At 36.8% G+C, this 16,510-nt stretch overlaps 1 protein-coding gene across 1 annotated transcript; it reads right to left on the bottom strand.

Annotated features, from left to right (window-relative positions):
• Positions 1 to 1,321: 1,321 nt before the first annotated feature.
• CRLF2 (cytokine receptor like factor 2) lies at positions 1,322 to 15,955 on the bottom strand. The gene is made up of 8 exons (XM_058800457.1): positions 15,880 to 15,955; positions 8,993 to 9,104; positions 8,115 to 8,287; positions 6,956 to 7,095; positions 6,034 to 6,196; positions 3,936 to 4,050; positions 2,781 to 2,865; positions 1,322 to 1,594 (listed from the first exon to the last, which is right to left on the bottom strand). Exons 1-8 carry the CDS (start codon positions 15,953 to 15,955, stop codon positions 1,322 to 1,324), a joined length of 1,137 nt encoding a protein of 378 aa, XP_058656440.1.
• Positions 15,956 to 16,510: the final 555 nt, after the last annotated feature.

Here is a 16,510-nt window from a genome sequence, read left to right as displayed (position 1 = left end):
CCTTAGACAAAGATCTTGGCACTTAATGATCCATATTATTGTTTACTGCTCTTGAAAAGATCTGGAATTGAAGTTTTTAAAGCACTGAATTAAAATATTTTACTAATCACAGTAATTTTCTGAAATGCACAATTTCCAATTTGCACATTAAATCAGAGTGTTTGCATAATGGAAGTATGTGATTGGCAAGGCTTATTCAGCTGATAAAGCCATTAATGACTGACTGATGTGCAGGTGAATAACTGTAGCTAATTCAGCACATAACCACACTATATCTTCTTACCCAGATAATAGGCACTTTTAACACTTAAATTTTATTACTAAATTTGCTTTCAAATAGCATGTAACATAAGTGATATGCAGAAAATCAGAATCATAAAGATTTTTTTTTGCCAAGTCTGATTGCTGAGTATATTGCATTTTAGATTTTAAATTAAACATACTTTAAAAGATGGTATGTTTAGAAAACTTTAAAATATTGTTCTAAACTTATTTTTAAACTTGTTAAAAAAACCCAAACTCCCCATTTTCTAAAGAAAAACAAAAGACTAGTATATGTGATATGAATAAGAAGTCCTAATTTGTGTATACAGCTGCTGATTGCACTAAACCCCGGTTCAAAATAAATGAAACTCAGTTAAACATAAATACTGTTCAAAATGAACTTCAGTTTTCTAAAATAAAGGCTGTAAGATGCTGACTATTCAAAAACTCTAAGACTTAGAGGGCATGACCTTCTGAGAAAACTTGATGCCCTGCTGTTCTAGAGGAAGCTGCCTACACAAGAAGTATCTGCAGGCTAAAATGTGATTCAATACTGTACATCCTTGCTCTTCTCTTCTTAGAATTGCCTTTATTCCTTCTCTATAAAACCTTTAAGGCGTGCCATGAAATGCAAAGTTAGGCAACAAAAATCTCTTTACATGAGATGGCAAAACCTCTTTATTTTCTCTCTTCATTTGGGAAGAGCAATGGTGTAGTTTGCCCTGCTCTACACACTCCATAAGCAGAAGGAGTACATCTCAGCTCTGCTGACATATATTATGGGAGAGCTCCTGGGCTCTCCTGTCCATAGAAGGAAAATGGGGCTTTGGGATAAACCCCAATTAGAAGAACAAATCCTGACTCTATAAATTATCAGGAGTTTGTTTCAAATACTTGAGTCTGCCCGAGAGATTGTAGCTGTTGGGAAAGTACAGATCTAAAAACACAGCCCAGTGTCTTTCTTGATGTAAATCTTTTCATGATGACCTTTTCTATTCCGTCACTCTCCCAGACTCATCAGGACTTTTATGGAATTTCCTAACACCTCCTGCAGCTTTTATAACATCACATACATGTCATCATTCATTATAATATGGAAGCCAGCAAAAGGAGCTGTAGTGTTGGGTGCTGGTATCAGGCAGGCAATCTCAGCTGCTTTGCCATCATTATTTTCAGCTGCTCCTGAAAAAGTGAAGATTTTTTCCAAAGGCCCCTGTTTGTCACTGTTCTTCCCATCTTCTTGCTGGCTTTCTGCCTCAGTGATGGACTCTGGTTCTTCATATTCCAGCTTGGTTTGCAACACCACATGATCATTTTTGTCTAGCCATTCCTAGAAAAATTAAAATGTTAATGTCAGCAGAGATGAGTTATCTGTCAAAAGAAGCCTGGTTGTACAGATACCAATTACCAGCTTTCCTTTCATATTGGTGTCTTTCCAGGATAAGCCAGGAGATGATGAAATAGAAGCAATGTAGAAAAGCAGGACATAAACTAACAGGACAGAAGAAAGACAGAGTGGCAGGAAAGCAGATAGGATTCCAGAACTGCACACAAACCCCTACTTATTCTTGAGACCACATAAAATACATTTTTGTATTTAATTAGGAGCCCTAGAAAACCTTGGATGTGTAAAATACCTGGTGGTCCCTCTTTGATAGTCTCATGCTTTCTTTGATCCAAGCACTGACTTAAACTAAATTAAGGCTAAGTTCAAATGAAGATTTAGGCAACATAACATATCTGTATTAATGCTTTAGTACTAATTTGAATTTTTATCTTTTTTCTTCACTTTGAGTTTAAAACTGTCTTTTTATATAAGAGTTTTCAGCTTGTCGCTGAAAAATTATTACTGATTTTTGATATTTCATTGGGGTTGAAAACGTAAATATTTAACCCATTTCCCCTTTAGAGGAAACTTACTAGCAATTAAGGTAAACACTAGAACAACTAACACAGAAAATTACACCACATATGTGATGAGTGACTCATAAGAAGCATTAAGAAAACAAAGGCAAAAACTGTGCTCGATTCATTTGATAGATATTCTGTGTCTAAAGGTTTTGTGAGCATGGACCTCTATGGCTGAGAGTGGATATTCCCTCCTGTGACTGACACCTGCAAAGCTGTGAGTGTGCCAGCCCTCACAGGTTCGGCACTTCACAAACACAAAGCACAAGATCAAGCGCCCTGACCTGTCATGTGCAGGAAAGGGTGCAGACACCACAATGTCATTTCAGTGCATATTGTGCCTCTCAACACCCTGAAATTCTTCTCCAGCAGTTTCTCTGTCTCTATTGCAAGTGCCTTTTCACGGTCCCAAAGCAGCACTGCACTGATTTTATGAGCATTTGCTCTGTGGATCCTCTTGGTGATGCCGCACAAGAGAGAGGGTTTGGGGCTTTTATCTTGGGTCAGAGATTCCTTGTCATAATGTCAGTGCAGAGCAAGGATCAGTAGCTACCTTCAAATTATTCTCAACATTTTGGAGTTTGCAGCTCAGCTAAGGTGATTTTTACCTGTAAGTTTCCATTATGATCATTGAAGAGATCAGCAAATGGGTATTTTGGGTCTGGTATAGCAGGCAGGACTGACATCTGAACCCTGCAAAATGGAAAAAAAACCAAATAAAACAAAAAAAAAATGTTTTGTTATAGCACAGTTATTCATACATACATTCAGCACAGTTCTGTACCCACATATATGTATTCTGCATTACAGTACTCTGTTCTTGATTTTTTTTTAATGTGTTCTAAAGTCAAAAAGCAGTTATAACAGTGTGATAACACCATCGGGGTAAGAGACTTTTTGGATAAATTTTCAACCCAATCCCGGTCTAGCAAAATCCAGACTTTACACAAACTTCCAGTTATTCAGCATGTGTCATTTTGCTCAATGCAGTAGTTGGAGCTTGCACTCTCCGGTTACCTTCCCCTAGACAGGGAAGATGGTGTACCAACCAGCTGTATTGGCTGAGTTAGTGAACACAAATGTAAATGTGAGCCATGGAAGTGCAGGAGAAAAAACTCAATTTATGAAATGAAAGGGTAACTAGATCACAAATACTTTCATCTCTGAAAATATGTCAATTTTGGTGGCTTTTTCCCCACCAAAAAAGCCAAAATCTGGGGCTTTTGTGGGTTTGGTAGTCATTTGGTAGTTGTTTGGGATTTTTTTAAATTGTAAATTCTAAACATGAACAGCATTATTCAACAGCCAATCTAAATATTGATATAGTCTTATTAAAGTTAAATGCACTCAAGCTTACTTTATCTTACTGCAAACAGACATTTTGATTGATTGATTGATTGATTGATTGATTGATGAAGGTTGAACAAAAGAATGTCCTTTCAGAAGAAGTAGTTAGAAAAATTGGCTTCTCAGAATTTAGCTAAATTTCCTTAAAAGAGAAGAAATTAAGTGCAAGAGACAGAATTTTATCCTGAAACATTGTCTTTTACCAGAATTGTTCCAGTTTTGCAAATTAAAGGCCTGGGTGTTTGGAAGGCCAGGATGTATTATTCTTCAAACAGTGATTAAGCTGCTGACTTCTACATCTTCACCATGACTTCATTTGCCTGACAAGAATTTTCATCACAAGAGGCTTCATCCAGACTGACAGCTATATTTTCATGACATGGCTATTTAGTAGTAACCAATAAAACTATATTTACCTCTGCCACTTACACAGAAGAATCAGGAGGATAAGCATCATTAAGACTACTGCCAGTGAACAACTTAAAATAATTACTGTCTTTGACTGAGAAGTTATATCATCATCACATGAATCTAAGAATAATCACAAAAAGAGTATGTCAAAAACTTTCTTTTGCTTTAACTGTAAATGTACCTAATCATGCTAAAATACTGATTTTTCTTTAAAAAGAAAAAAAAAAGCCAGAAATATTTTTAAGGACAAATAAGACAAGTGTAATTGTTCAATTGAGACTGAAAAGAAAATCTCTGCTTCCCCAAACCTTGCAACAAAATTAAATTGTGGTTTTATTTATCTAAATTGACCTGGTAAAGGAAAACAGAGGTGGCTTATAGGCAGTGTAGATGCATTATGAATGCATCAAGTATTTCTACTCACATTCATCACATTGCATTAACAGTGATAAAGCAACTTTGCGCCAAGATCTGCATGCATACACCAACTTACAATCATTGAAGCTGCAAATGCAAGTTTACATGTAGCCCTAATGTCTTATGTCTCAACAAAAAGCAAACAATATCATCAAAGAAAGAGACAGCAAATCACAGGAGTTGATACCCAGAAAGTAACTAGAGGCAGGCTAAAACCTGACATGCAAGTATATAGAACTAATGAATTTGTGCATTTTCCTGCATTCTCAGCGTTCTTCCTGCAGCTTTTGCAATGCCACCTCAAACCTCTGCCTCCTACTGCTGGCCTTCTGGTCTCCACAGAAATGCCCAAACCCCTGGATGATTATTCATACAGAAGCAACTGTCCAGCCTGTTCCACCTCCTTGCTCTGTTTAGCTGCCAGGAAACCACAAGTAAAATTGTGACCTCCAGGTAAGTGAGGTCTTCAGAGTTTATGAAATTTCTTGAAGCATCACAGCTTCATCTGATTATAGATTTGGAGTCAATAACTCATTAAAATCCTGAAGAGAACTGCTTGCCCCAGTGAAGGAGTTTTGTCAATGTCACTTCTGATCCAGGGGCACGCAGAATCTCTTAACCACTTAGACTGTCTCCTCTGGGATGTCCTTCTTTGCAGGCACCTGCTGACAGCCTCTGGTCAAATGGCTCAGATAAGGCTGAGAAGTTGTCTGCTCTCAGAGGTGCAGAGGAAAACACTGTCCTTATTTCCTGACGGCATTGCCAGCCACACCTGAGGGCGTGCTTGCAGGCTCACAATTTTCATAGTGGGAGAGTCTTCTCTGTAGGTCAGCACTGTGGCCGTGAGTGTACAGGCTACCTATGGTCCAGGATTTCATCCCAACTAGGTGGTCTTCAAGAGAGCTAATAGCCCATTGCATTTTAGAGAAGTCAGATCTTGTTACTCTGAACAATTGAGGCCTTCATAATTCTGGTAAAGTCTAATGAGTGGCAGTTTGTGCTTAGGTAACATAAATGTGTTTGTATGGTGTACATTCTTTTTTTTTTCCTGCAGAAAAACTGGGATTTGTTTTTGATGAGCAGTAGGAATACTGTTTGCATTGACAATCTAATTCATGTCAGTCACCCTCAGTTAAGTGCAACTGTCTGGTAAGAAAGCAGCGCTGATTCTGGCTTTGCTTCCCTTCAATCTCTTTTTCCCCATCCTCCTCGTTTCGATCAATCCAACATCCTTGGGCATCAGACCTCTGTGACCTGTGGTCCTGTAGTACAACTGGATGTACTTGCAAAAACTACCTTCAAAAATTAGACATCAGGGATTTTCTTAGAGTTCATATTTGATGTCCAAATATCATATACAGGCACTCCCCTTCAACACACACATCCACTGAGCCCTCATGCATTACATCACTGTCACTGGGGATCCTCAGTGCTACTGTAACACAGATAATAACACTCTTTACTGATTATGGCACTAATTGATAGCTTCAGGAGCCATAAGGAGCAAAGTGGATAGAGTAAAATTAAACAGGTGCAATTAAACATTTACATGAAATTTCTTTGATAACACAACATGGAGAACAATAGTACAATAACGCAACATTCATTTGCTGCATGTCCTCAGCTTCTTTTGCAATCACTCCTTCTTCTTTTGCACTTAGACTATATATATATATTAGGTGTTACCTAATAACGTGCCATTCATCCAAAATGTTTCAGCTGCCCAGTCACTGCTGTATTTAACCACGTTGCAGTGTGGTACCAGTCTCGTCAGTCTGGCCCGGAAAGAGTAGCACTTCCTGGGATCGAAGCCTTGCTCTCCAATACTGCAGCACTTGGAGGTTCTGGACTGAGAAAGAAGGTTTATCATTGTCAATTCTGGTTTTTAAGACAGTGCTTCAAAATGCTGCACTCAGTCATGATCACAACTAGGACAGGGAAAAAGCCAATGCAGAACCTCAGAAACAAATGTTACTTTCTCTGAGTTTTGAGGAATTCTGTTTCTTGATTGACTTTTGACTATTCATATCCATTCCTTGTTGTGTGGTATTGAGTTGAAGGTCCTAACAATCATTGCATAGTGCACTATGTTACAGTTGCATATTTACAATACACAAAGACACTCAAATCCACAAAATATTTACAAGTTATTTTTGAGAATAGAAAGGTTTAAGTTAGTGAAATAGTGTTTGAAAATTCTTTACAGCTGATTTTAGAATAAATAAGAATCTTGTGTAATTTCTTTTTTTAACTACTATTTCATTAGTTTTTCTTTTTTTTCTCTCTTCCTTAATCTGTTTTCTGCTTCTATCTTTCCAAACGCCTCTATTCTGAATATATGCCTTTTCCTTAGATTGCCCTCAGCTCTTAGGGTGGGAACTGCCTTTAAATTTATAACTTATTTCTGGAATGGTAGAAACCCAGAGTTCTAAAAATCTAGATGTTTTCTGCTAGCAGATATATTTGAAAATATAGTATGAGAGAAAATTTGGAAACAAACGTATTTTATATTCTATGGATATGCTTCTTCCAGCTCCTTCTAGTGTTGAATAAAAATGTGATGTCCCACTGTTTTCAATGTTGATTAAAAATGTGACATACAACTCACTTGCCACTCTTTGTCAAACTTGCTTTTGTACTGAAGCTCAAATCTCAAGCACCATGCATTTCTCTCAGGTTTATTACAGCTTACAGTAACAGTGTCCTCTTTCCAGAAGAAGGTCACATTTTCTGGTGGACTGGGCTTTACTGAGAAGAAGAGAAACAAATTTTGCTATAGCATCCTAAAATGAACTCTTGCCTTCTTGTATTATGAAAACTCTGCCTTCCTAATTTAAAGGCTTCACTCTGATCCTTGATATTTAGCTTTGTTACCTAACCTTTTTGAAATTAATTTTGTTATCAATGGGTGTTTAATAGTGAAAATTTGAGGATCAGGCTGCAGTTTTCCATAATTTAACAGATATTGGTAAAATTAAGAGATATAAAACCATTCTCAAAGTTTGATGCCTTGACAGATTGGTGTTTAATCCCTTTTGCTAAAATATTATTAAGAAGTTTGGAATATATAAATTTTTTCAGATAATTGTCCATTGTATATATTCTGTGTGATTTCTATTAGGAAAAAAATCGTTCCACTTTGAATGATGTAGGTATGCAAAATTCCAGAAGTTTTGGATAAATTAATCTCACACCAGATGGTAAATATGTATTTGGGGACAGTAAAGATTCAATAAAAACAGGAACATATCTCTACTACTAATAGGATGTCGCTTTTACTCTGCCAGACTGTACCATAGCCACTCAGCTAATTTCTATTGGCATCAATGATGGTTTTGTGACAGCATCTTTGACAAGAAGCAGTTTGCTGCCTGGTATTGCATGAAAAACAGCAAAAGAATGAAGGTTGAAAGTATGAGAAATATCACACAGTCAGCACTAAGACAAAAAACTATTCATTTTCTTGCTCAGCAGGCCTGCACTAGACAAAGAACACCCATATATATATATATATATATATTTAGTATTTTCCTTTGGATTTTGAAATTGTATTTTGGGACAAGTCTGACTGTCCAATGTTGTCTCACTTAACTGCAGCTGCACACAAGCCTATGTAACTACAGCATGGAACAAAAATCAGCATGAAATAACTGTAGTTTTGTTTTGATGTGCACAAAGATAACATTTTATATGCCATATAAGAGATTTCTTCTCAAACTTAGAGAACTGGAAAATCTGCCAAAGTAGTCATGATTTTTCATACTTACTGTAAAAATCAGCTTTTAGATTTTTAGAAAAAAGCACATCACTTCCATTGCTGTTCCTGATAGAAATGGTAAGGGTAGGTCCTTCTGTCTCAAAAAGACATCCAGAATTATAATCTTGATCCAATAAATAGGTGGTACATGGCTTCCAAACTTTGTTCTTGCCTTCACCAAATCTGTAAGTGAAATAATATTGGTAAATGGAAAACTTAAAAATTAAGTTAATGAAATTTTTAATGCTTTTTTTTTTTTTCTTCAAATGTTACGTCAAGGGAAGTCTGAGTTTTTATTGAAGTGACAAATTTCATAGTGGTGTGAGGGAATTCACCACCCAAACTTCACCTAATTTCCAGCCCTGGGTTTGGATGCAGTCTGAAATATTCAAGTTTTGTTCATATTGTTATTTTCTAATAAGGGAATGACTTGCTCAAACAGATGCTCTCATGATCCTGTTTTCAAGATGTACTGTGAAAAGTTCTTCCATATATATAACCCAGAAAGAAAATATAAGCACTATGACTGTCTTTAACCAAAATATTACGCTTCTGTTAGTCATTAATGATCTCAGTTAATAAGGCAAATATATACATATACGTGGAGAAAACATTTTTGATGGTGTAATTAGCATCAGCAATGCACAGAAGAGGGACAATGACAGAAGAGGGACAAATGTTTCATATTATGTCTGCTGTGACTGGTTACTCCCCAGGTTTATTGATTTGTATGCTTTTGTAAGTTGTGAATATAAACAAGTTTCATGCTGGATATTAAGAAATATTAAAAGAATTTCTAGTTCAGAGAAGACTCAAATGGGTTTGGATATTTCATTGTCCCTAAGTAAATCCTTTAACAAGAGAGGAATTGGCACTGACAATACTCACGTGTAAAAAAATGACACATTCTCATTGGGAAAAAGCTCTCTTGTTGCCCATGTGATCTGCATCTTCTCGTTATTGAAGTTGATTATTGTGGTGTTGATGGCATCTTCCCCACCTGCTTAGGACATTTACAGAGATTATGATTTCAGGAGTGAGGATGAAAAGCATCCCTTGACGTTAGTAGGCTGTCAGTGTCTCTGGGTCTGGATTGAAGGCACTTTGAGACGGTAGTTCATGTTCGGACTCAGGTGTTTATTATTTCTTATCAGTAAAACAGTCTCGCAAACCCGAGTTCAGCAGCTTTTCATTAGAAGGCACAAAATGGCTCACAATCTCTTGTTACAAGGTCTTTTAAGACTAAACTATCCAATTAAGAACTGACACATAGATTATTTTCCCTTTTAACCCAATAACTGATCCCAAAGAGCCCCCAGTGGGGACTTTTCTGCCCAACTACAAAATGCCACCCAAACCCATGGAGAAGAAGGAAGAAGAAGCATGAAGAAGAAACCCAGGAGGACACCCTGTGCCCTCCATCTTGCTTCCATCCACAACATACTAAAAATCCCAAAACCTAAATTTCTCACCAAGTGATACACCTACACCAACACCTCTCTATAATCTATTTCACACTTTTGTGGATTCCAGTCTATCTTGAAGTCTAGGAAACTTTCTCCATGAATGAGGATCAAAGTCAGTGCTCCCCTGAGGGTCAGGGCACCCCAGAGCAGACAGAGTGCCCTGGTGCCCTGGGTTTCCACAGTAGGAAATCAGTATTTCTAAGATATGTATGCAATAGGCTCAGATGATCATAAAACAAGAAGACAAAAGAACGTCCAAAATACAAGGAAATAGAGTAAAACAACTTAGAGAGGTTGAAATTAGAATTTCAAAATAAGGAAATGAAGGCATGCACAGTGACACAAGAGACTTGGCCACATGGTCCCAGGACCAAAAAGTGTAGGCTGGGCCACGTTCCTGCACTGCATGAGGTGTACACCTTGAGGACAACTTTCCCCAAAATAACTGCTGAAGAAATCTGGGAACGAACACTGTAGGGAACACCTGTGAAAACTGTCAGATGTTTGCTGTGAGAAACCAGGAACTAACACCAGAAATGCAGACCAGTCAAGACCCACAGGAAAACAGAGCAGATCAGCACAAGTAAATGCATTGCATTTTTGATCTATGGCCCGTTCCGCCTTAAGTACAAGCACGATCATTTAATGTCCCCTGACTGCACGCAGACATTATTTCCTCTCCCATCATCTCCTTGACACTGTTCTTGCTAGGGACACAGGATTCCACAATCAGACATTGAAGATAAACCTGACATTGAAGAAATGAAGAAATTAAGAAGGCAGAAGGATTAGAATTCCATTCTATATAAAAATTTGCTTATTTTGCATTCTATAAGATGTGAAATTGTGTTTACTTGAGTGAATAAAGAGGAAGAAAATGTATCATCAAGAAACCATTTGAAGGCAAAATTTTCAGACTTCTCCAGCTGTGAAGTGTCTACCACTAAAATTATTTGTTGGAATATTCCTGTCTGGAAGGAAAATACAGGATTTTAGCTTTGATCGCTGTCTACATTTCATGCTCCTCTGGACTTTTGAAGGGGTTTAAAATTTTAAAATATTTCTTATGGGCTTTTCATTATATCCAGTCATTTAAATTATTTCATGGTTAACTATTCTCATGGATGCTATCTTTTGCTCTGTAATCAACATGAAGAATATGAGACATGGGTTCAAGTAAGCATTTTGCCTATTTTCATGCCTTTATCTGTGTCTAGGTGCTTTATGACTACTCTAATTAGAGTTAAAACATTTTTGTTTGTGTTGTAACACATAGTCTTTTCAAAAGCATTCATGACAGTTATAGCAAAAATTCAGGACATACTGGGTAGATGTACCTTCAGGTTTCTGCTATGTGACTCGTGGAGCTGTGGAAAAAAGATTCTGCTCTGCTCTTACTCAAGAAAAGGACTTGAAACTACATCCTCCATCTCTTACCTACTGCCTGCAAACTTGTTTTGTATTGTTTTCTCCAACAGAAAAAGTTGTTTACATGCTGAGGCAAAAACAGAAGCAAAAAACCTTAAAAGGTGTCATAAAGTGGAGTTTATTCAGCCAGTTCTACCTCTGTTGCAACAAAGTACCTAAAACAAAGCAGCTCATTTTACATAAGACTTCAAGCTCTTTGTAATTCCCTTGTGCAGGTCTAAGAGATGATCTTGTCTTTTACTGAAGCCACGAAGAAATATGCAGGCAAAGTGCCTAACAGTGGATTCTTGGTCTATGATTGTACTACTACATTTTAATTTTTATGGACTACTTTAGCATGGTTGTGCTGTGCAGCATGTAATGTAACTGAAATCCTTTAATTTTTGGATTTAGATTTTCTGAAAAACTAGTTTAATGTATATTTAATGTGCATTAGGTGTATGTTCTCCATCCTTAAGTAAAATTGACATAATGAAAAAGCCTATACATGTTAGAATGGAGAATATTGTAATGTCCTGAGATAATTTTTATTACTATATAATGAATCCTTTCCATTCCCTTTAGAAGTTACAGAATATATACTTTCTACTTTTAGATAATTAGTCTGATTGCCTGTATTTTCACTTTGAGAAAAAACTGCTAATGATCATGCTTCAATTATGAAAATAAGAACAGGAAGAGTACTTGCTTTCTTAATTGCATATTTTCAAGGGTAATTAATTTCAAAATTAATTTCTGATGCTGTTTCTATGTGTACAATATTTGGGCAGAACGACAGAAAGCAAAATGTTCTTTGTAGGGTATGTTTTTGAATCTTCCACAAGACTAGGCTGCTCAGAGCCCCATCCAACCTGGCCTTGAACAATTCCAGGGATGGGGCACTCACAGCTTCTCTGTGCAAGCTGTTCCAGTGCCTCACCACCCTCACAGTAAAGAACGTTTTCCTAACACCTAATCTAAATCCAGTCTCTTTAATTTTAAGGCCAGCACCCCTTGTCCTGACACTACATGCCCCATATAGGAAGTCTCTTTTCATCACAATTGATCTGAGGTGTTCAGTCAATTTGGTCACAGGGGCTGTGCAGGTACAGAACAAAAGAAGGAAGAGGGAAAAAGGAGTTTATAACATAAATATAGAACACAGTAACAGAGGCAAGGAAAGTAAAAGCTTGTTTTAAATATCTCAAAAAGGAAAAAAACTACAATGCTATGAGTTTTATCCCTCCAAGTTTGGAATTCTGAAACAATAATATAATGCTTATTCTTTCTAAATTCATTTTCTCTTACTGGACAGTATAAATAACTTCTTTTTTCTTTTTCTTTGCAAATTATTTTTCTGAGGAAATTGTTAGAATTAAGAGGGTTAACACTGGTTCATTAATTGTGAGAGAGAGCACACAGAAATTGCTTATCCAAATTTTTTTTACACATCTGACAATTAATGTGGTGACAAAATTTAGACTGATTTTGCCTCTCAGCTAGGTGATCTGTGCTTGGGAATCTCTTTGAACCTGTGACTATATATCCTACAACCTGCCAGCAGAGAAGTAAAGATCTGGTAAAGTTGTAAGCCACCCTTCCATCTCTGTGCAGGTCAATTGTTGAAACCCTTTTTTCAGGGTGCCAAATTTTCCCTCAATACCAATGTGAAAAGGGCACCAGCATTAAAGCCCTGAATCCCATAGCATTCTTTCAAGGGGGAGATTGATCTTTTCATACTCCCAGTGGGTTATTTGAGGTATGGCTGGCTCTAGAGATGGATACTAGTAAGGAAACCAGAGGAATCCCATGGCATTGGCACACAATCAAAGTGGACACCGACTAGCCTGTTGGAAGGCAAAAAAAAAAGACACCAATTAATTCTGAACCTTAAACAACACTCTTTGTTCTCTATTTTTTCAAATGTATTATAACTCTGCACTACTTATTAGAGGCTGAATCTTCAATTCAGAGGTGAAGACTACATCTTGGGTTTGGTGATGAACATTTTTGTATGGCAAAGAATATCAGTTTGACTCCAGTCCTGAAGTGATTTATTCATGGACCTAACTCTGAGTAGTTGACTTCAGCAGGATTGGTCAGATTGCATCGACTTAACAGCATAAATAAAAATATCTAAATCAGAATATTTTTCTGCAAAATATCCCTACATATTATGAATTTAAATGCTGGGATTTTAAAATCAAAGTATAAACTCCAACAACTGCAGTTATTTGTGTACTAAAAGGGAAGGCAATACATTATTAAATTCTTTAACAAGAAATAGAAAGTTAATTGAAATTGAATAGAAATGATAGTAAACCATCTGGTGATATATACATATTCTTTCCTTTGCTCCCATTAAAAAAAAAAATTTCATAAAAAATCAGTTTCAACAGAATTAAGTAGGTATGTAGGACAGAATCTTACCAATCTTTTATCATTAAAGACTTTGTTTTCAGAGCTCTAGTTGGAGAAATTTTCTTCTGTGCTTCCTAATTTCATGAGTTGTGAAGCCTTTTTGAATGTAGTATGAGTTGTACTTTTTGTAAATGTACAGTAGGTATTTGCATGTATCTTTTGAAATTATGACATGTATATTTTGCATAATTTAAATTTCAAAATGAAGGCATGCATAACCTAAGTGAGTTTCTTTAAAGTTTAGTGTAAATTGGCATCAAGTCTTCTGAGGATATATACAGTTTATCTGAAATATATTTTTTCTTTTTGATGATGTTTCCCTTGTCATTAACTGAAAAGGTGTTTGGTTCAAAGCAAGTATACACCTATACTTCTGCAGGCAGAATCATTTGTATCTTCTGTTAGTGGAAAGAGAAAGAGGATAGAGAAGACAATTTCTGTCCCTTTATTTATGAGGGAAATTTTTTAAATTCAGCTGTGACATCATAGATCACTCTCAGCTGATATGTCAGCTCTCCCACAGTAATTGCAAATATTTAAAGCCTTTTTCTAATTGTGATCCTGGAGGCATACAATACACCAAAGCAACACATTCATAATTATTCTTCCTATTACAATAATGGATAGATGAAAAGGTCAAAAATGTTATGAACAGGCAGTCCCTGGGCTGAAAGAGGTGGCACAACTTTCTGTCTGAAGATGAGCTCCTGGTCTACCTAGGTATGCAGCATGCTGCAGTGCTGGAGGATATATACCAGTGCCCTGGAGCAAGAGCTTCAGAGAAATTATCCAAGCCCACACTTCCATAAAACCAGACAGGGACTGGTAAGGTGTCCCACAATACTTGAACATCACAAGCCCTGCTGGCCACCTAATTCTTCTGAGGACAGAGAAGCATGGAAAATACCACTATGGTGTGTGGAGAAAGTAGTTCTACAGGGGAAAAAAAAACAACATTTCCTTGAGTAAAAAATTATGCAAATGCAACCATGAGAAAGAATATGAGCAAGTACATTCCACCTCCTTTCTATTTTTCAAAGTTTATTACTGAGAAAAGATACTACTGAAAGGGAACATGTAAAAAGGCTAAATGTCATGGAACAAATTTTTAAAAAAAGAAAGGGAGAGGCAGAATATCAATCTTCAAAGATAACAGAATAAAACATGCATGTACTGGAACAGTTGCAACCTCATTGATGCATAACAAAGAAGAAAAAACACTTTTGATTTCCTTAGACTGATGAAACCTGATAAGTAACCACATGTTGAACTTCCACATGTTGCAGTACTCTGTAGAGAAACTACTGGAGAACAAGACCGAGATCTGAACTTATAGTCTTTAGTTAACCTTCATGTTGATGAAGGAAAGTTTTATTTTTTTGATAGCAAGATATGTAGGCGAAAGTGCCGTTAGTGCACAAGGCTGCTGAATTGAAAGCATAGGACAGAGAATGAATAGCAAAAATCTTTTCAAGAAGAAGAAAAATGCCAGCAAGTGAAAGTTCTTAATAGATATATTGAGACAAGGTATAATTCTTATAGCATAATTCTTAGAATCCACCAAATTCAGTGCTTTGGTGTTTTTCTCAGAAGATCGCTGACCATTGCCAGGCATCACAACACTGCATAAAATCGGTACCAGAGCTCTAATTTTCAAATTTTGTTCCACAAAGGCATGCCATGAGCACTGCATGGCTATAGGTGATTGCCATCTCGGGGCAGAGAAGTCACTTTCTCTCGCAGGACAGCCAGTGACTCACAGGGACAATCAACCCTGGGGAATCAGGCGGTGCAGCATTGCCAGAAATGGTATTTATTTACCATATGTGTGGCAGAACAGAGACGTAACTTATAGGTTGATAGCATGAGATCATAACTTTAAAGAATTTTTTTTTCCTTATAAAGTGAATGACAGGGAATGTGTGGGAATTTAACTCGAGTGAAGATTAGATTTTTGATGTAAGTGTTGAGCTTTATTTTTTATTTCTGTAGTAATGCATTTATCTTTGACAAGCTATAAGTAATGGCATTGCAGATAAATACCTAAGACAGAGATGTTCTTAGGTAGCCAAACAACTGGTCTCTAAGAATTTTGCTGTGTAATAGTATTTTGATCTTGATGCTTTCTCAGGAACAAAGTATTGCTGATCTTTTCCCATAGTGTTCTTTTACAGTACTAAGTGCAGAAATCTTACCTTGCATGTCTTTTATCCCTCTTTTTTCACCGAAGGGTATTCTTTTTTGGCTGCAATCTACTCTGTTAGAAAACTTTCATAGAAATCTGTTATATTTTGCTTTTTAGAAGACCACTTTCATTTCTGCTGGATATTAATTTTTGTTTGGTTCAATCTTCTAATCAAAAAAAGCACTGAATATTCTAACACATGAGGTAAAATATACACAGAAATATTGATATATACACAGAAATATTGCTAGCTGATAAATCAATTTCTAAATAAATATATGGGGATTTGAACTTACCAGATGATTGTGACTGAGAAGCCACCATATTGCCTAGTATGAAGATCATTGAATATGCTTGAAAGATGAGTCTCATGGTTGGAATGACTGTGAAGAGATGAGTAATCATAATCTCTGGATTTACTATTTGATCACTTTGTACCAGATGCTGGAGGGAAGTGGAGGAAATGACAACAGGAAATAAAAGATGGCTTATCAATAGCTACAAACAAATCAGAAGTAACGGACCTTCTTCATACAATGAAAAAAAACATATAATCAGAATATGAGTATCTCTTTTCCCAGCTTTATCTTCTCACAGCTGTAGCAATCAGAGGAGACCATAGCCCTGATGCAAACCAGGACGAGGCAGCTGTGCAGAGGTGTGACCACAGAGTATCACAGAATCAATCACAGAGGCACACAACACGCAAGGTTGGAAGGAACTGCAGTGGGTGCACCTGGTCCAATCTCCCTGCTCAGGCAGGCTCATTCCACAGGCCCAGGATTGTGCTCAGGTAGTTCTTGAATATCTCTAGTGAGAGAGATTCAACAGCCTCTCTGCACCATCTCTTCCAGTCACATGCATAGTAAATTTCTTCCTCATATTCAGGTGGAATTTTCTGTGCATCAGTTTCTGCCCATTGCCTCT

The sequence above is a fragment of the Ammospiza caudacuta genome, chromosome 2 (assembly GCF_027887145.1).
Source record: "Ammospiza caudacuta isolate bAmmCau1 chromosome 2, bAmmCau1.pri, whole genome shotgun sequence".
NCBI classification, from domain to species: domain Eukaryota; kingdom Metazoa; phylum Chordata; class Aves; order Passeriformes; family Passerellidae; genus Ammospiza; species Ammospiza caudacuta.
Note: the sequence above shows the minus strand (reverse complement) of the source record. Positions and strands in the feature narration are given on the sequence as shown.

Coding starts and splice junctions, on each gene's coding strand:
- CRLF2 (XM_058800457.1), bottom strand. CDS start 15,955: ATGAGACTCATCTTTCAAGCATATTCAATGATCTTCATACTAGGCAAT. Junction 7,096..8,114: donor TCTAAAAGCTGATTTTTACA/GTAAGTATGAAA, acceptor TCTTCTTCTCAG/TAAAGCCCAGTCCACCAGAA. Junction 1,595..2,780: donor ATCATAATGGAAACTTACAG/GTAAAAATCACC, acceptor TAATTTTTCTAG/GAATGGCTAGACAAAAATGA.